The following is a 21150-nucleotide window of genomic DNA, read 5'->3' on the forward strand; positions in this document are numbered from 1 at the left end:
GATAGCCAAGATATTGTGTTACAATTTGCAAAAAGTCACTTGACATTCAACTTTTTACATAGCTGACTTAGGCTTTTAGGAGCATTGGTACCATATCACTTAACTCAGCATATTCTATACTGTATGAATTTTTTAAATAATTATTTCATACATGGGGCTGATACCTTTCTTATGTGGCTATCTCCATCTGCCCTCTTCATTTCTCTTATGTTTCAGCATATTGGACAAAAAGCCGCTTGTAACACAGCAGAAATGCCACACAAACGAAAACAGTTTCCAAACTACAGATATTGACTGACTGCAGAAAAATCAATAATACTTTAGTAGTTGGTGAACAAAGAAAACCAAAATGAAACATCTTTCTCCCAACTGCTGTCAATGGTTCTTTGATGGAATTCATTCATGAGCAGCAACAAAGTCTCATTCACAAAGTTGACTAACAACTGTTACAATTCCAGAGGAATGAAAGTCACCAGCAAACAAAAAACACCAATAAATCCCAACAAAACCAAAACCAGTCATCAAATAGGAAAAACCAGCAATGGGTAAATGTAACTTAGCTGAATTTTAATCTTCTGTATATCTAGGGTTTTTTCCCTATCAAGCAGTTGGGCTTTTCAAGAACTTCCACAATTTCACCTTTCAGTCAAACGCTCAGACTTGAAATCCCTATCTTACAAAGGGCTTATTTAGAAGTTCAAAACAAGACTTCTTTCATACTCTTCCGATTCTTTTATCACATCCTGACTCACAGACACCTTCACATCACCATTTTCATTACAGGAGTTTACCAAATCCTTACAGCAGTCATCCTGACATTATTATATGACTGGTTAGTACCTTAACTAGCTTGAAGATGTCTCATGAAACACAGAATTTACCAAATCTGTCACCTCAGATTTATCCCATTTGCATTCTGTAGTGTTTTCTTACAGTGATTAAAACACAAGCAGGGGAGTCAATCTGTCATGCTATTTGGCATAATAGCAAGTAAAATAAATATTTACTCAGAGACCTTATGAGTAAGAGAGATCTGTGGAGGTATTTAAATTGTTTATACATAATGTGGGGGCCTTAGACTTCAAACTCACCTATTGACTTTATGCATAGTCCAAATAGAAATATGATCTTCCCCACAGAGAAACAAAGTATCTGACTTCAGTTTCTGCTTTGAATCACCTTGTGGTCTCTTGATGGAACTTTACACAGCAGACTAACCTCTTAACTAGTTGTTATAAAGTTTGAAGTTGGGCAGTGGGAATACTCTCCAACATGTCCCTCCCGATGACTACATTAACATACTGCTCCATCAAAATATTCCAGGTGGCCAGTGCCTCCAGCCACCACTCTTCGAAGGGCTGTTTATCCTTACGTGTCTTATAGAGCCAGTGTGCAACATAAAGCCTTATGTTCTCCCCTGCTAACATGTACATGCCTTGAACTTCAAGTACATGGCAGCTGCTTGCTCCTCTCTCAGCTGTCTTCTGTCAAATGGTCCTTTAACTTTGCATGCTTTAAACCACAAAGGCACTGCTGTGTCTTCTTGTCCTTTCATGGCATAGCATGTGAGAGCATGATCCATCTTGAATGCCCTTGATACAGAAGCCATAGGTATCTTTTTTCACTTGCTTCTCCCAGTTGGCTTGCTTCCAACATATATTCATATGACCATCTGAGAACTATAATTGTTCAAATATCTGTACTTACTGCACAGCATAGGCACTGAAAATGTCTGTTTGAAAACCACTCACTTTCCCCACAGAGGTGGGTGGCTGTTCCCTTAATAACACAACACACATACACAGGAATGCAGAGAACTGAGCTGCTTGCTCCTGCTGGCTCTGCACTCAGATGAACTGCAACATGACTCAGCCCCAGACAGCTACCGAGCCCAACTCACAGATCATAGCTCTTGGCAGTGTCTGTAATACAAAGACAATGACATAACATAACAACAATGAAAATAAAACAACTAAGAACCAAAAATGTAACAAGTTCAGAAAAAAATGTCAGATCCTCTGCTTTGTCCACAACCAAACAAGAAATGGCAAGAGTGAGCAGTCATTACCAACCTAATCTTACACAAGCTGAGCCCCAAATAAAAAAGGGATACGGAGAACTGCCAGAGAAGTCTTTCAAACCAATATTTAAAACAATACAGGGAAGAGAATAATTTACAGAGCCTACAGTGAAATGAAAAGCTTTGAACATACTTAAAGCAAGTACCTGCCAATTTGTATTTTAAAGTTACAAAGGCATAGCAGCTTTTGAGGAAGATGTTATTGATATTTTATTGTTGTATGTGTGCCCAGAGGAGAAACTTGACATGTTTTAAGTTAACAGGAAGATACGTACAATATCTATAAATGACAAAACAAATAAAAGGAACATTGAAACACTCTACAACTTTTTCTACTGTTTTTTCTTACTCCTGTTTTATCAAAGGCAAACTCAGAAAAAATTGGGAAAAAAATGAGAAAAGAGGCAAAATATTTTTTTAAAAAAACTAACTTTAGAAAAGAAACTACTTGCTGCTATTCAGAAAATCCAACCTTAAACCCACTCCTCTAATAAAACTATCTTCAGAAAACAGCCTCAAAGTTTTTAAGTGTTGTATTTTTGTTTCCTTGTATGGTAATTAATTAGAAGATTAACACTTGCAAAGCATAATTATTCCCTGAAACATCTTCAGAACTCTGAAGTCAAATGTCTCATACCCTAGGCAGGTATGCCTCACTCTTTCCTCTCCAGCATTCCCAGGTAATAGTACAAGTTTGAGAGGAAAATTTGCTCTAAAATAAAAGCGTTAATGTACTCATCAGTTGGATCTTATTTACCATATCCTCATGGAAAGTGCTCATGTCAAAATAAAGATGTGTAAAATTTTTAACTAGGAAGAGTTTACCTATTCCCTCAGCACCTTTCAGAGCAGCAAGGTGAGCCTGATGCCCCTCACTGCTTTGTATAGCCCTCCAACCCATTTCCAACATGAGAAATTTCAACACTTGCTTAATGAAAACCCTTCCCCTTCACAAAAAAAAAACCAAACCAAACCAAAACAAATCAAGAAACCAGACATAAATGTGGAAAAGTTCCTGTTTTTTGTGGCCACGACAGAAACCCCAAACCCAAATGTAGGAAACTCTTAAGAGCATGGAAGAGAAGTGCAAAGGCAAGGCACTCAAAAGGGCAGCAATAAGATTTTTAGGGCACACAGGAGCTTCAGCAGGCTGGGGCATTGCAACTTCACCAGCGCATGGTAGTACACGCTGCCACAGCCCCCAGACGTATCTTTAGTCCCTGGGAACCCTTCAGCCAGGCACAATGTCACGGTCTACCTCGAATCTGGTCCTCGCCCACGTCCCCCCAACAACCCCACGAGAGGCCCCAAACTGCCCTCTCAGCGCCCGAACTGTCGGGCAGGCGTGACGAGGTGGGACCGGAAGCTCTCCCTCCCGCCCCCCGAGCTCACCCACTGGTCAGCTCTCGTATCGCTTCCCTCCCCCTCCTCACCGCCAGCGCCTTCGCCCAGCCCTCACCCAGCCCCCTTCCCGGTTCCACGCTCATTTGCTGATGCGCGTGTCAATCAAACGCAGCCACCAGCTCTGATTGGTAGTTGGGGGCGTTGGTTTCCCGCCCATGAGCAGGGGGCCTGGTCCCGCGGCGCTGCTGCCCGCCCTTTCTCGCTCCGCTGGCGGCGCGCATGCGCGGGGCTGAGTGTTGTCCTGGGGGTGGGCATGTTCCGAGGAGAGGAGCGGCCGCTGGAGCGCCGCGGGGAGGGGGCGGGAGTGGGGCCGCTGCTACTGGGGAGCCAGTCTCACTTTCTAGGAGTGAGGGGAGACCATAGCCTGCCGGGGGCTGCGAGCGGTGCCACATACAGACCTGTGCGTGTGCATATATCTATATCTCTCTCTTGCATGTGTCTATAGAGACTCTCTCTCCACACACGCGCGCACATCCACCCGCCGGGCGGGCTGTGTTGTGTTGCGGTCAGGGTGATGCGGGTGGTGGGGCAGTAGCTCCTCATGCTTATGCCCTGCGGGGCAGCGGCCGCCCGCCACCAGCGGCAGGAGCGGCAGCGCCAGAGTACAGCGTCCTGCGGGGCGTGGGGCGTGTGCGCGGAGCGGGCGCCGCGCTCACGCGGGGCGATCGCGGACGGACGGCCCCGGCGCAGCGGCCAAGACGGGGCGGGTGGCGGCGCGGGATGCGCTCTGCCTGTATGCCGGGGCTGTGAAGCCCTCCAGCCGCCGTCGCCGGAGGAGAGCCTCGTCTGGTGAGACGCCTGGCCTGCGCTCCGCTCCGCCGCCGCCCCGGGGAGAGGACGAGAGAAGTGGCCGCCGCGGGGGGCAGAGGAGCTTGTCTCCCCCCTCCCGCCCCCCACCCTGCTCCTGGGTTTTCTCTGTGGCTTCTCGCTCTTCGCAGGAAGCCGTGCGGTACTAATCTGTACGTATACTTGCGCCGGGAGCGAGGTCCGTCCCTGCTTGCCCCCGCTGCCCGGGCGCTCGCCTGCCTTTGCGGGTTTTTGCCTGCTGCCTTTGCAGCTTTTTTGCTTTCCCCCGACCTCCTCCTCCTCTCCCCGCCGAGGTCGCTGCGCGTCTTCCGCTTTTGTTGTCTGGTGACGGGCATGTGCCCGCTGACCCGCGGTACGGCGGGGTGGGTGGCAGCCCCAGTGGAGAGGTCGGAGGGGGCTGGGGAGCTGCGCGGCGCCGGGCGTGGGGTGGGCCGGGCCTTCGGGCAGCGGCGGCCAGGGCCCGCCGCCGGCGGGTGGGGTCCTCCTCCCGGCTCTTGCTGTTGACAATAAAACCAGGATGGCTTCTGCCAATGTAAACTCGGGCCAGGTGGGTTTTACGCTGTTTGTCATGAAAAAGTTAAACTTGTTGCTAAACGTGCCCTGGTCTTGCCCTTTCCTGCCCGTGAAGAAGGAAGTGTTACCTCACTGGCTGCGGCGAGTTTTATGACAAGATGTTTTCGGAGCACCTTATGAGTCTTTTTTTCTCTGTCGTTTCGGCCAGCTTGGCTCCCAGATGGCCAATTCCCTCAACGGCCGGAACCCGCGCAAGGGACGGATCCTGGGCTTCATTGATGCCATTCAGGATGCTGTGGGCCCCCCCAAGCAGGCAGCTGCCGACCGGAGGACCGTGGAGAAGACCTGGAAGCTTATGGACAAAGTGGTGAGTGTCTCTGCCCGACTGCGTATATACACAGTGAATAATGGGGCTATTTAAATAGGTACACATGAGGAAATGAGTCTTCTTGCAGCTCCAACTGCTGTGCTGCCTGTGCCTCAAGAAGTGAGAGATCTTATGGTTTAGGTTATTTAAGCACCATTTGTCTCTTTTCCTTTTTTTTTTTTCCCTATAGCCTCTAGCTATGTTTTTTTTTAATCTTGGTTTGTGGAGGGAAAACAAATGTACGTGTTTGCCTTAGGCTATTGTTATTTTCAGATCCTTTAAAATGACTCAAACTTGAAGAGCTGTCCTAACGAAAAGCTGCTTAACTTAGACTTGTAATCACATATTCTGTGTGTTCCGTGTTGGATCACATTGCTAGTCTGCAAACAAGACCTCTGAAGTATGAAACATAGTTAAGCTAATCATCCTGTGAGACATGCTCGTGATGGCAACATAGATGTGTTTGTGCTTTTAGGAATGTGCGTGGGGACTGGAGGATGTCACTCTTGTCAGTTTAGTAAACAGATTAGTGTGGCATGCCTAACTTTTCAGTGTGTGTTCTGCATTTTAATGATTCTTAAGTATTTCTACTCTTCATTTTGAAAGTAGAGATACACCGTACTGAAACTAATTTTTCAGGAAGTGAGGGAGCAGACCAGAGTTTTCAAAATCTTATAGTTCTCTGAACCAGTCTGATAGGCTGTGGGTTTTTTTAGCGTTGTACAGAATAACAGCTTTTTTGACAATAGATTAGCTAAGACAGTTCCTTACCAATGGTAGGGACAGTTTGATTATAACACAGGTTGTTCAGGAGGCACTCTGCTTTACATCTGACTTGATACTTGAGAGCTTGAAGGTGCTAGGGAGAGAGGATTATTACCCATTAGCCTTGGGTCTGTATGACAAGACAGTTATGTTGTTTTAACTCAGTGATTGCTTGGAAATTAGTGTAACTGCTTTCCTTGTGGCTTTTGTAAAATGCAGATGTTTAACATTTCTTAAAGTTCATAAGTAGTTATGCTGACGTGGTAGAGATTTTTGTGTAATGTACTTTGACAGGTGGCAATTTTGAAGTACTCGATTGAGTCCTGTATACTTTCCTTTTTAATATTTCAAGAATAGCTGCTGTATTTCCACCACAATTTCTGATAATAATTATAGACTTAAAACTCAGCCTTGATAGAAGAGTCTATGATCACAAATACATTGTTTACATTTCGCTGCTAATGAACAGAATGCTGTAAACAGGGAGCATGTTGTAAATAAGAACTGCAAATATAAATACTTGGAAGCAGACAGTCTTCAGTAGAAGGAAGGTTTTGGTTTGGAAAACAGGATTTCTGGTTTGTTGTTGAAACCATGTAGGGGAACACAGAATTCAGTTTCCCCGTGTGTCAGGCCATTTGCAAATCTATGTTACCAGAAGATCTTAACTCCACTGGTTGAGCTTGTGAATTGCTTTTACACAGGCTAATGTGGGATAACTGTATTTATCGCTATTACAACACAACATCACAACAGGCAGTAAGGCCTGATCTATAGAAGTCACCGGAAAAGCTGGACATTGCACTGTGCTTCCTTTTTTGATTTTACTGGCTATGTTTTCGACTTGGATCTTTAATGTATCCTCTTTAAGCTGCTCTCTCAGTTAATCAAATTTTATTTCCAAATTATATTAAAGTATACCAGACAAGATGATGTCATAGAGTGAGAATGCTGTAGATTGCTGCTTGAGTTTTTAGCATTTGGTTCTTAAGGGATGCGTTTGAGCAAATGTTACATCAAAAATCTGTTGGCAAATAAATTTAAGACTCTTAGCCTGATGTGGCAGTAGTCACAGGAAGGTCATTTTCTCCTCTGACTAGATGAAAACCGGGGATTAAAATCAGAAATCTGCTTGATTGACTGTTGTTTCAAATCCCTTCTGGAGTGTGTTGTATGACTGATTTCCATAGTGAGTTGCTGATCAAATGAATACCTACTGAAGGTAGTAGGCTCTGCAAAGTCAGTGGGGTGCCACCCATGGTAAGTTTGGGGCTTGAGGCCTATTTTTCCAATTGTAATAACAGTCATTATCCTTGTTTATTCTTTAACTATGATAGCTGTGATAACTATCTTTTTGCTACAATGAGGTAGCTAAAGTTTTTTCCCATTCTAAATATGTTAAGGAAAGGGAGAATGGAAGCAAAGCAAAGCTATTATCTTGACCAAAGGATGAAAAAAGAGCAGTCTTAAAAACTAGGGGCTGAGCTCAATAATTTCTGGTTTACATTTCTTCCTTTTTACCTTCAAATCACCATTCTTTAACTTTCTTTCATTTTTGTCTGTAATTTACTCTCTTGACAGATGAAATTTTCTGTATTAATTTTTTGTTTTCAACAATAAGACATTAACCAATACTACAAATATTCTGACCTTGTAAGAAGTATACTGTGACAGTGGTTTTATGATGTATGTAAAAGTTGAATCTATTTAAATACTGTGCAGACTTCTCTGTGTAGAATTGATTGTGTGTCATGATTTGGAATTGTTCAGAATTCATAGTAATGTTTGTTTTCCATGGACTGGTGCTTAGCTTTTAGAATAGACAGAAGGTTGCAGTTCTCCTTAAGTGTCTTCTCTTTAAACTTCTGTTAGCACTTTGAAAAACACAAGGGTTTTGAAGGAGTTAATTTAGCAGGACAGAAGATTTGGATAGTGTTCTTGGTTTGAGTCCTATTTGTAAAAGATACTGTAAGCAACGTACTTGCAGAGCATAGTAATAAAAAAAAAATACGTTATTAATGAACGTGAATTGTTATTTGATTGTATATCTTATAGTCACATCTTTCCTTTTATCCTTCATCCACTGCAATTTGTACTTAAGGTTTCCTGGTATGTCTTTTTTAAAATGAATTTACAATACTAACTGCATTGTTAAAGAGATATCATCTATTTGCATCAATGTCCAATTTCCTTGCTACTTTTCTCATGAGGAAGTAGTAGCTTTACCATTAGGAACCAAAAATATTTTGTTTAATTCCTTTGCAATGCAAAGAATAATATTCCTTTTATGGTTTGGAAGGCTAGTACTGCATTCCGGTGCTAACATTGTATAAGCAAGTTGACTATATCTCTCTGAGCTTGTAGAAAACACATTACTCTTTTTGAAACATAATGAGTATTTTAGAAAGTTTGCATCCTGTAAATAAATAAATAATTAATATTATTAACAAATAAATTCTCCTTTAAACTATGCACAAATTATATGAGATTTTGTTTTCTGATACTATAAACATTAATGATTTTAAAACATAGAAACTAGCTGTGTATTGTAATTATCGATAGAGGATAATGGTTACCTTGAACAAAGTTGGGAGAGAATGCCTATTACTTAAACGTGGAAGTATTGAAGGTAACTTACTGCTTGGGCTGTTTATACTTGGCAGTACTATGGTGCACACTTCACTGTTGTAGGTTTCAGGCTGATCAACTTGTGAGATGTTCTGAACAGAATTTTTAAAAATGGGAATATTTCAGCAACTTTTAGTTACTTCTCAGTACTCTTGCGCACTGTACTTGAAAATAATGGTTTTCTACTGTGAAGATAAACAATAACGTCTGAACTGTTTGGCACTTTCTCATGGTTACATGCTTGCTTGACCAGGGATGGCAGTTTGATTTGCTATTTAAGAATTACCTAAGAGCAAATTAATGTCTCCGAAGCTCATTTTATTGACCTCTGAGAGTCACACTATTCTTTGCAGCACTTTGTGTAGTTGTTAGTTTAATGTGCAACCATCTAGGTCAATTGCATGTCATTGTTACACTAATTATTTAGAAAAGATAACTGCCATAACCATGGTATTCCTCAATATGTTACCTGGTCAAGTTCATAGGAAGTTTTATGTGCTGCCTACACTGTGGAAAAAGACCAAAAATTCAAACAGAGAAATAGAAACTTCTATTTTTTCCCATCAGAAGAAAGTATAAATGACCCTCCGAAGTCAGCTATCCTGTGCGTATGCAGCGTCAGTATTGTTATTACTCGTTCCTCCAGTATGGAAACCTATGGCTCAGCTGAAGTGTGATAGCTAAGCACTTGCTGTGCTCTCAGCTGAAAAGATTGGTAATCGGTCACTTCATCTTACATTTTGATGAGAAGGCTTCTTTCAGAACAAAACCCCATCTTTCCATCTTTCTCTGGAAAATAAAATGCATTGCAATTAAGGTAACTTGTTGGGAAGAAATAACTGATGAAGCAACACAATGTTTCAGTTTTCATGAATTTTCTTGATTAACCCCTCCCTGATGAAGTTCTTCAGAATTCATTGTTGGTAGCATTCTGTGTTGTGGTTTTCTGGAGAGTTTTTATAGTGTCTTACTGCAGAGCTGCATCTGTGGTGTGTCAGTGTTTTTTAGTACTTTGACTTTTTTGTACTGCATGACAGAAGATACTCCTTTTGTATTCTAGTTTTGGAAATGTGTGGGCACTGGTACTCTGATTGTTCTAGTCCATTCACTGCAACTCAAAACAGTGTTTACCGGATGTCCTACTCATTGTATACTTACTCTGTTTTAGCTGCATTACTTTCCTTGTATTGTCTTTGACTAACATTAGATTTTTAAACAGATTGTGTTAGGGCTGCTATACTTTGAACAAAAGTTCTTTTATCAAACGAGTTCAGGGCTTTCAACTTTTTTTGCTTTAAAAAGTGAACAGAAGTTTTCTGTAAGAAATTAACTGTCTAAATATAATAAGCATCCATTATCCTCACCTCTGAAGATGCCATGAAATAATGCCTTTAAGTCAAATATCTTAAATGTTATGAGTAGTGATGTTTAATGATATTTGTTTTTTAGGGGAGAGAGAAGAGGAGGGAAGAGTGGGTTTAGTGGTGGGTTTTTTTTTTATTTTTTTAAGTTTGGTTGGGTTTTTTTTATTATTGTTTTTGTTTTGTTTTTCCATAGGCACCACAGTAGGCACTACAGTATGCTTATCTGGAAGTTCCCGGGTTAACTGTTTTAAAATCTGTTTCTGGTAGATTAGGGTAATGCCTTAGTACTTCACAATCACATTTGCACTCTATTTCTGTGATTCTGGAGTAAATACTTGGATTTACCCTGAGTGAGATTTTCAAAGGCCCTTAGCTTTGTCTCAGTTTAGCTCAGTGAGAGACAAGATTTCTTACTAACTTGCTGACTGACTGCTCTTCAATTTTTAGACTGAATGCTTGCTAAATATATACATGCTTACTTCCAGTCATAACAATATACAAATCACCCAGTGATATGATTCACGTCCTGCTTCTGAAGTGTTGGTGAGAGTTGCTTTGTAAAGGGCAATACAGAGATCTTTATTTTTTGAGGGTTTTTTGTTGTTGTTTTGGTTTGAATTGTGTTTTCTTCTGAAGAAAGGTATGTGTGCCACTTCTGGTGCATTGGTAAATCTTTTGCGTCAGCAGATGTCATTTCTTATTGCTTACTTTTAATTGTGAACTGCTGTGGTGTGTGTCAGGACATCCTGACTCTGGAAACCATATGTTTTACCAGCCATTTCTTTACAAACTTACTTCCTTGTGGACTCTCTGAAGCGAAGAAAATCTTGTACTACTTGACTAGGTCACAGTCTTGAATTAAATGTTAGCACTTTTTTCAATAAAAATGCATTAAGATTGATGGAATTGTACTGTAGTAGAATTTTGTACGACTTTCTTGAAGACTTGTTCTGGAGTTGAAGGTTCTGGTAATGTGCTGTATTTAGCTCTATAAATTCAACAGAACTTGAAGCCTTGTAAACCATGATGATCACAGGATCTTGTTTTGATGTGTATATGATTATGTAATGATACTGGCCTAAAGATGACTTTCTAGAACATCTGAAATAGAAACTAATTCCCCTTTATAAGTAAGTATTCTTTTTCTATAATTGAGTGGACTTTGTTGAAAATATACTAACCAGCATAAGCAGTTTGCATTTTTCCTGGTGTTTTTAAAGGTATTTCTAATATATGAAACCACATAAATTCTACTTCCTGGCCCATCTGAGAAGGTAGACTACAAAAAGAAAATTTACTGTTTGTTCATGAGATTTGTTAGGACAAAAAAATCAACTCAGAATGATGGCTGTATTATCTACTTGTGGCCTACTCTCATTTATGACTTTTTTTCCCCCTAAATAAATACTTTTTTCAGCTGTTTTATTTTTTTTTTCCTCTTGTGCTTGTTGCTCCAGAAAGTTGTAATGCCTTATCAGTGATATGGATTTGTGCTATTTGTAGTTGGCTTTGGGAAGAACATCAATATTGTTTCAAGTTTTCACAAACTCATCACTCAGAAAAGTTAAGATGAAAAATGTCTATGTTTTTCATAAAGGTTTTTTTTTGTGCCTTTGGAATTCCAGTTTTTCTAACTCTTCTACAAAAAAATTCATGTGCATCTCTGCATGGATGATTTTCAGGTCTCTACATATGTGGAATTCTTTTCTCATGTTTCTGAAATCTCCTTAAAGAATTTCATCAGCTTAACTTCAGCGTAATTAAAAGAAAATGTTTAATCTCTTTCATAAATCTCTTCCTAGTTCCTTGATCTTCTGGGGTGACACCATCATCCTGCTTTCACTCAGGCAGACTCGTTCACTTTAATTGCTGTTTTGAAAATGGTCTGAATCTTTCAGATCAATCCATTCACCTAAATCTATTATCTTGGTCTTGCCATTTTGAATACCAGTAAGTTCAGCTTTGCTTTTCTGACATTGAAATAATGTCATCATATCTCTCATTCTTTGAGAATACAGCTGCAGGCATTTCCTAACCCATGATTTGGACAGTGTTGTCCTTTATCCTGATAACCTCTTTATCACTTGGAATATAAACAAGTTATTTTCAGTTTCAGAATCTCTTTCTGTGTCATTCTTGTGGTTATGGATTGCAGTTCCAGGCTCCATCACCTCATGAAGACATGACCAAACATCTTTATGCTTTACTTTTTTTTTGTTTATTTCTTTCCAGCTTCATCTTCAACTTAGAACGAGTTCTTTATGAGCTTGTCTTGAAAAATTGCTATTTATATCTAGAAATACTTAACTGTTAGTGCCCTGAGCCGCTCTTTGACATGTTGAACAATTTTATGCTCCTGTATTCATATTTGCCTACATCCATCTGCTCTCTTCTTGTTTCCTACTGAGATGGTAGGTTTCTCTGTGGGAAGCTCTCTCTGTTCTACAACACATAAGAAGGGTTCCTGATCCATTACTTGGTCTACTAGGTGAAAGAATAAAATAAATTACTAAAATAACAATGGATCAGTGAATTGAGAGAAGCTGTTGCAAGTGTTAACGTTTTAAATACCATTTTTGAATGGTGCTAATGTTTCTATAGTGTTTGTTAGTTTTCACTGTTCTAATTGTGCTAGACTTCTTTTTAAAAACATGTTAGTCCACTTTTGTCCATGGTCTGTCTCCCTTTTTCTAACTATGACCCCAGTTAATTGCCTGGTGTGTTTTTCTGTGTGCGATTCAGAGAGGAAAAAGCAATTACATGTTTGCTTTGCTGTTTGTGGTTCGTGAAGGTCTGTTAGTGGCAACAGTCTTAAGGCAATGAATTTCTTAATAGTGTAGATCGAGAAATTAAAGGAGAAGTCGGCAATAGTAATATAGGTTTGAGTTTAGGGAGATGAATGTTATAGTATACAAACTTGTGTCTTGCCCCACCTCCACCTCTGGAAATGTTCAAGACTGCACTTTGTGGGAAGAGGAATCTGCTTTCAGCAGTATTAAGATGTTTTTGTAGCCTCGTTATTTACCTCAAAAGAATATCAAAGTCACTAATATATAATGTGGCAATCTCCAAATGATATCTATAAAACTTCTATACCACATGGACTTAATTTCTTTTCCATAAGTATCTGCATACGTGCAGCTACACACACATGGATAGCTTAGTGCAATAGCACTCAAACTACCTGTTAGTTTCAAACTCTTGCTTTCTATACCAAAATTACAGAACAAACTACCAGAGAATGTAGGTAGCCAGGAGATAATTTTTCTAACCTTATATATGTTCAGGAAACAATACCAATATCACCTTCTTCCAGAAACATTTCCAGTGGAGACTAGAAGGAAATAAAGATGTTTAATTCATGTGAAACTTTTAGGTAGTATATATTATTAAATCTTTTGCCATTTAGGAACATAATATTCCAAGTCCATTACGATTTTATCTTGTTACAGGCATGACCTGCAAAACATGGAGTTTTAGTGTTTTGTTTCCTGGTTTATGATACCTGTTTGAGTGATTTAATTTCTATCTGTCCTAACTATATAGCTTTTGAACCACTGGTGTCATTCAGACCATTTTTATATGTGTAAACCTCTCAAACTTTAAATTCCCGTAGGTTCCAAGAGATTATATTGCTGGATAGAGAGCCAGAAGTTAACAAGGTAGTTTATAAGGTCAATTCTTAATAGATATTTAAACATCCATAGGGAAGTTCACCTGCAGCAAAAAGATCTGTATGAAAGTACTGCATTATTTTCGTACTGTGTTTTGATAATACACTCCTTAGCATATAAGTAAGCAGGCAAAGACTTTCTTTCTTTGAACGTGAAACCCCGAACTATGTAAGTGATCTTGTTTGCTTTTCATAGATGTGACAGGATTAAGTTAAATTTTACATCCTTTGATGTTAGAGACTATGTTGGGATTTCATGGAATATAAATGAAGTAGGATTTTATTCTTTTTACCCAGAGGTTAGAGAAGTATGCTTACAGTTAATAATTTTAAGATGTCAGATCAGTTTTTGCTCCAACATATTCCTTGGTCTTTTACATTCTCTTGTTTTTGCTTATAGGTAAGATTGTGCCAGAACCCAAAGCTTCAACTCAAAAACAGCCCTCCTTACATACTTGACATTTTACCTGACACTTACCAGCATTTGCGACTTATACTGAGCAAATATGATGACAACCAGAAACTTGCGCAACTCAGTGAGAATGAATATTTTAAAATCTACATTGACAGTCTCATGAAAAAATCGAAACGGGCTATAAGACTCTTCAAAGAAGGGAAGGAAAGAATGTATGAGGAGCAGTCACAGGATAGGTAAGTGATAAATACTAAGTAGAATGTCTTGCTTGTCTGCATTCTTAACACTGTTTGTCTGCAGCTATTCTGTTTTGACATTTAAAATTGTTTAAAGAGCAGAAATATTTATTGTTCGGATTCGTTGACCTTGCAGGTCAGTCAGTAATTTGCTGGATTTCTTCCACTGTGTGTTCTTGTCACTTTGTGACCTTTAAAACCAAGTGCATTTTCTTCATAAAACATTCATTTCATTGTAATTACTTATTCACAGGGCCTTACAATATCTAGTTTATCCTCTGGCAGAGAGAATGACTGTTACTTGGATTGAATTTGACCTTCCTACCCAAATTCTCAAAAATCTGGGAGCCCTGATTGACATTGACTTAATGCTTTCACGAATGATGAAATGGAGCAAAACAATATTCACATTTTTGAGATATTGTGTAATGTTAGCATAAGGTGATGATAATGTTAGTTTTGTGCTTATAAACGTTTTTAGAAACCTAATGGATTCCTGATTTGCAGTGGTTCAGTTTTTAAAATGGAGATTAATGTCCACTTTGTGTGCTCTTGGTAGTGAGTGAAGAGGTTTTTAATATTTGATTTTATTACCTAATACTTTAATAGGTCAAGAACTTCTGTGCAAAGCCTGAAGTTTTGTTTTTGGAAGGCATGTAGCTGTGTTGTGACAATTAGATTCTGCTGTGCGTGGTACATCTTTAAAGCTCTTCAAATAAAAGTTAGGAGAGTCTCCCCCTTAAAAAGGAGATAGTGGGGAAAGGAGATAGAGAGGAAGTAAATGAAAGATTGCATCCCTGCCATTCTGTCTGCACATGAGCTCAGGGACAGGACTGCAGTATAGTTTTACAGCTGGTGAAAGTGTTTGTAGAAGCAGTGAAACATCGACATTCTTGTAAATGTCACTGTTCTTGCATTTGATTTATACTTACAGATCTTTAGCAATAGTTTTAGCTATTCAGTATCTGTGGTAGTCTTCTGTGTTTGATGCGATGTGTGAAACTTGCTTAACATCTAAGGAATTTTGTTAAAGTATTTGAAGACTGTTCAGTTGTGAGTATACTTGGATCAATTTGCATAAAAGGAGCAAAATTCACTGTTTCAATATTTTAGTGATGACTGAAGATTTCAATTTTTTTGTTTGTTTGAATTTATAAGTACATAAAGGAATGTACTTATCACTGTAGATAAATTCTTACCAGAGCCTATGGAAGAATTGTCCAGCACTGAGCCTATGAGTTCTGGTTTTAATATCCTATTTGTTTTATGTATGGAAGTCATTTTACTGCTAAGAAAGAACTTCTTATGGTAAGAGAAATTTGACATAACTGGTTGTGTTATGTAAACAGGCTTTATTTTGACTTCCCTATGTTGTATGAAACCCAGATTTACTTCTGGTTTTGCTTACAGTTAGCAATAAATTAAACCCAGTTTCAGTGTCACTCAAAACCAGTCTCCTGTATGCTCTGTAGTCATTCAGGCAGTGAATATAGTTATAGTTATATATAACTATATCTAATTGCTAGAGTTGCTTTCTTCTCTCCCAATTACCCACTTCATTTACTGTGCAAGGATAATGGTGGTGATATAAGGATGTCTTTTCCAAGCAAACAATTTTTGTAGAAGCTGCAGTTACCATATTTGCTGTCATTTATTTGGGCCGTTCCTGTGAGATGATTGCAGAGGACAGATTTTAAAACAAAACATAGTAATGAAGTGCACTGAATCACGGTAACTACTTCAGGCTCTCTGAATTTGTATTTCAGAAAGTGACAAGTATATTATTTTGCTTGACTGATGGAGTTTGAAGCTTGAGGAAAACGGTATAATAGAAGTGTTTCTCGTGTGCTAAAATTGTTAGCTGTGTTTTTCTGTGCAAACTGCATTTTGACATAGTCAGAAGGCTTAAGCAAAAAAAAATAGTAAGCATTGTTTCAGCAGTTCATGCCTTTATAAGTTAACTTTTTCATCTTTGTGACTTTCATTTACTAATGAAAAATATCTGTATGCATGTCCTAGTTTAAAGTTGAATGAAGGCATACTTGTTTACTGAAGATATACCAGTTTACTCCACAGTGCTTTGACGTGCTTAATCATGTTAATTGGTTAGTAAAATAAACTGTTTTCAGCTTCTTTGCTTCCAAATATGCCTACGTTTACCTAAATAGATTATTTGTTAATATTATAATGCAAATGTAGGATTCATCATTTAAGTAAGTGTTTTTGAAGATGTTTGTAAACTGACTGGGAAATGTAGGTGTAGTCAACTTAAAAACACTGGCAAGCCAAAAGCCTCTCATGTTGACACCTGGGCAGTTTCTGTGGTTTTCATTCTCACATTTCTGTTTCATTTTCTATTATTGTCTCTCAACAATAGGTCATCATAAAAAAGAGAAACTGGCTGTATTTGAAAACATTCTGTGTATATATCTGATTGGTGTGCTTTTAACCTATTGGGGTTGTTGAATAACCTTTTAATTTCTATAGTAATGGTACATTTAGGAACCAATGACAACATACATGTGATTTTATTTGCCTGATGACACTATAATTACTATATTGTTAAGAATTTGGTGTGAGTTTTAATTCCCAGAGATCCTGTGGATGAAACAAGATAGTGTGCCAGATACACTGTGGCCAAACTATGTGCAAATAGCTAAAAGAAAAGCTTACAATGCGATGGTGTTGCTTCTCTGTTCTGTGTTCCATATCAAACATGTGATAGCTGTTTGAGTAGTTGTTGTCATCCTGTACTCTACAGGATGGGTCTTGCTAGGCAGTGAAAGTATGGCTTACAGGTTTGTTTACTATATACAAATTGCATCTACCTTCTGGCTATGATGTCTGGTATACAATTATGTCCTCCCATAGTCTTCTTGCTTAATGAAGTAAGAGATGATGTTCAATAAATTCTCTTCTAGATATAGACTGTACAGAGATTTTGCTATGTATGAAGTAATGTAAAGACGGTTTTTATGTGTCGTTTTATTTTTTAAAGGTTATTAACACTGGTTTATTGAAATTACTGGTTCAGGTACATCTACTCTTCGGAAAAGGCTTTCTGTGTCTTTGAAGATCAGGGCTTTTGATTTGCATAGGGGTTTTTAGTCTCGGTTGTTGTTGTTTCCTACCTCTTTGTTATTTATTAGGAAGTAGACTGAAACTGTAAAGCATAATTTTAGTGAAGCCCAAGCTTCCTTTTGTCTTGCTGCATTCCAGAATCATCCATCCAGACAAAATTAAAACTTTGTAGGCTGGCAGTTTTTCCAGACAAATATGTTAGCCAGGTGTAGAAATCAAGCACCTAAGTTACAATAATAAGGCCAGAGGAGGAATAAGGTGTCTATGGCTAGATTACATTTGGATTAATTCAAGATGCTGGACATGGTCTTCAGGTCTGAGACACATATTTCTTAGTAGTGGAGACAAGTGTGAGCTTTTTTGTGTTTATCTCTAAATCATGTCCTTTGAAGAATACATTGAGAGGGAACTTGTCATTGTTTGTTTTAATACTGCATACCTTGTGCTGTATGCCCTTCATATGGGTAGAGGAAAAGTATAAAATGAGGGTGTATATTTATGTTTAATAGTTTCTTAAATGCTGCTTGGTTCAGCCAAAATTAATTGGCTACTTCTTTTTAAGTGTCATTGAAGTAGTGGAAGAGGAAGATAAGAAGAGAGATGCGTATTTCCTTAGATGGCAGTACAGATAAAGATGGCAATTGGAGAAGAGCTGGAGTAGTTTTGGGGTCAGTGTAGAAAAAGATGTGCATATATGGAAAGTTGAGTCAAGGAAGTTCTTCAAGGTAATCACAAACCAAATCCTGTTCCTATATAGAAAGTCTTGCCTAAACTCCCTCACACATCTGGCTATTTGGTGTCTTGATTAAAATTTCATGTTTCTAGATTTTACGACTTGATTAAGTGTTCTGTTAGTGTACAGTTCTTATGTTCTCACAGTCTTCTAGGTAGGTTGTATATCTATGGCTCAAGTAATAGACCAAGTTCTCCTTTGTTACTGTTCATGTTGGTTAGTGGATTTATAAAAAAATATATATTCTTCCGCCAGTGTGAGTTTCTTAACTGAGCTGAGTTAAGAATCTTGAATCAAGTCCCTGAACTGGCACATCAAAGTACGCAGCATTCTCGATAGATACCTTCTGTTGCTGGAATTTCTAGCTCATTCCCTTATTCTGAAAGTGCAGACTTAATGAAGTTACAAGGGTAAGCATTAGGGTGGACTTCAAGTTATGTTGGCTGCAGTATAGTAACAGCTGTTTGTGTATTTCTGTGTGAGAGGTAGCTTATCCTGCTTTTTTCAATTAGTGTGTCTTGTACCACAGCCTTCCTGTTTTATTTACAGGCAGTTAGGAAGTTTTAACTTAGCTTTGTTTGTGTCTCTAGACAGATGACATTTTGTTGATTGAGAGAAGGATCAGGAAGAGTGTATTTTTAATTCAGGAGGGTTTTATTTGGGCAAGTGAAGACTGACTAGTGGATTCCTTGTTTGACAAAAAGAATGTACAAGTTCAGTAAAAGATCATGAGACTTTTCGTAGTCTCCTTTGGCTGTTAACGTCTCATAGATAACTCAGTAATTATTGGATAGTGAGGATGGTAACTTTTACTAGAGTGAATTGGACTTGAATTTGTGGTCTTGTAGTGAAAGTTATCGGCTCCTTAGAATCCTGTGATTTGTCCCATTTTCCAAACATATTGTGTAGTTTTTGATCTTCAGTAAATTCGGAGCTGAACAGTTAGGCTCTGCATACCAAAAATCTGTTGTCTGATGTGACCTGTAAACTCCTGTACTTATGTTAATATGTTTGAGGTCAAATATGTTGACTGTTTTATTCTAATCTTGCTGAACTTGGGGCAAAGGAGGCTAGTATTTGTCCTTACCTCTCTTGTATTTACCTGTGGTTTTTTCAATGGTTCCTTGACTAGATTTTTAGGAAAAGAAGCCACTCTATTTTGCTTGAAAGGCTTCTGGAGTGTTGAGTCATTACATGAACTCCTGTGCTACTTCTAGAAAAAAAAGAGGTCTCTCTTTTAGTGTATAACCTATGATATGGTAATTGGTAATGGAACTACAATGAATAGCCTCTAATAAAGAGGCTTCTTCAGGGAAAAAAAGAGTGCTTGACTTGATTGGGTGAGGTTGCTTGGGGAAAGAAATGTAATAAGATTACTTTTTTGAAGCTTTTTTGTTTTGATGAGAATTTCCACCTTCTTTCCATTATATTCCTTAGATGCAATATAAAAACAGATGTGAACCAAAACACCTTAAAGAAACTGTTTGGCATACCTGAGCTACATGAGTAATTGAGCTTCCATGCAAATTTGGTGAAGCACAAGCCATTTGCTATTTTTCGTTTCAGTCTAAATTAAACAATGACTCTTACACAAACACATATTTAAGACAAAGAGACTCTTGTTGCAGAGAGCAGGTAAGAACATGTGGAGGTTACAAATAGTAGGACAGTGTTATGACAGCTTGTTCTTAACATAAATGCAAGCAAGATGTGTGACTGCAGTTTTTGTAAGGCAGTATTTAAATTTTTAGATGTTTTTGATCATCTTCAATATTTGAGGGAAGGTAATACCAAATGAGAACAAAGGAAGTATTAGCACCAATATAACTTAAAGGCAACTATTTATTCACACTGCAGAGGGAGACAAGGATTTTAAAATGACAAAAAGATCACAAATAAAAAAGTAATGGCTTGTAAATCCTTTTAATTGATTTCGATCCTTGATTCATATCTAGTTGGGTAGAAGAGGGCACTTAATCTGTCTTTTCCTTTTCACTCTATCAGAAAAGCAGGCAGCATTTTCTGTGTTAGTGCAAGGTGGCTTTCAAAGACTGTCTTAAAAGTAATATGATGTTGACAGTCGTATCTTGACAGTCATATCTGAGCAGAGTTTGACTGGTTGTGAGGGTCTTTTCCTTCTCACATTGATACACTCATTTATACCTCTCAAAAGTGAATATGATCATGTTGCCAAATTAAGTTGTGATAGCATTTATACTTTCTTGGTGCAGGTGTGCAGCTCTCAAAAAAACACTAAGTCAGGGGAATCGGTCCTGTAGACTTTCTATGTGTTACATTAATTTGCTTTTTGGTAAGCCTAATCACAGTTCTCCTGCTAGGATTATACAGTATGTCTGTGCTGACATAGTTTTCTACATTAATCTGTTCCAGCTTTAGAAGGCAGTACAGGGTGACAAAGTGAGCTGGGTAGAATAGGTGGTTTTCTGAAAATGCAGTACTGTCAGTCAGAGAGGTCTGGTAATACTCTGATTTGTCAATGAGGCTACTAGTACTCATTTCTGCTTTATAACAGCTTAGTTTCCCCTGTCCCTTCACCATATTTGTCTGCATGGTCTCTACAGGGAACAGCTGTGCTTGTGGAGGCAGACTATGACTGCCAACTATAAATAGAGATATGTTCTTAGGTGTGGTAAAGTCCATCTGATCATATCAAGATAGCAACCTGAGGATCTTATTGAAGAACAGACAGCACTGACTCCTGAATTTACCATATAGAAAGAAAGACTCCTGTAATGGATATGAAGGAGTTTTTTGTCATTCACTTGTGAATGCATGATTGATTTTTTAGAATTTTTTTCTTCTCAGTCAGAAATATTCTATATTTGATGATTAGGTATTTGTTTTAGGATGTCTTCAATAGTAGCCTTCATAATGGCAGTTACTTGTCATGCAAGAGGAAACACAGAGAGTGCTCTAGAAGGAAGTGTCCATTTTAATGAAACTTATGTTTTATGAGCAGATCTAATTTTAATTTTGGGTAATAAATGGTTTTTGTTCTGTAATGTTGTGTGGCATTGTTTTCCATTAAGAATTAGAAACAGGAAAGAATAAAAATGTACTTCT

The 21150-nt window shown here is 38.5% G+C and overlaps 1 protein-coding gene across 5 annotated transcripts in view; it reads left to right on the forward strand.

Annotated features, from left to right (window-relative positions):
- Window positions 1-3781: 3781 nt before the first annotated feature.
- CBLB (Cbl proto-oncogene B) overlaps window positions 3782-21150 on the forward strand; it is a 133707-nt gene continuing 116338 nt past the window's right edge. For 3 of the 5 annotated variants that reach the window (XM_062003814.1, XM_062003829.1, XM_062003836.1), the window contains exons 1-3: window positions 4731-4838; window positions 5013-5171; window positions 14002-14252. In XM_062003814.1, the coding sequence (XP_061859798.1) occupies window positions 4809-4838; window positions 5013-5171; window positions 14002-14252 (440 nt within the window). In that variant the 5' untranslated portion in view covers window positions 4731-4808. Of the gene's footprint in view, window positions 3885-4202; window positions 4444-4730; window positions 4839-5012; window positions 5172-14001; window positions 14253-21150 lie in introns of those variants that run through there. The other 2 variants (XM_062003806.1, XM_062003822.1) reach the window with 2 other exon arrangements.

The sequence above is a fragment of the Colius striatus genome, chromosome 1 (assembly GCF_028858725.1).
Source record: "Colius striatus isolate bColStr4 chromosome 1, bColStr4.1.hap1, whole genome shotgun sequence".
NCBI lineage: Eukaryota > Metazoa > Chordata > Aves > Coliiformes > Coliidae > Colius > Colius striatus.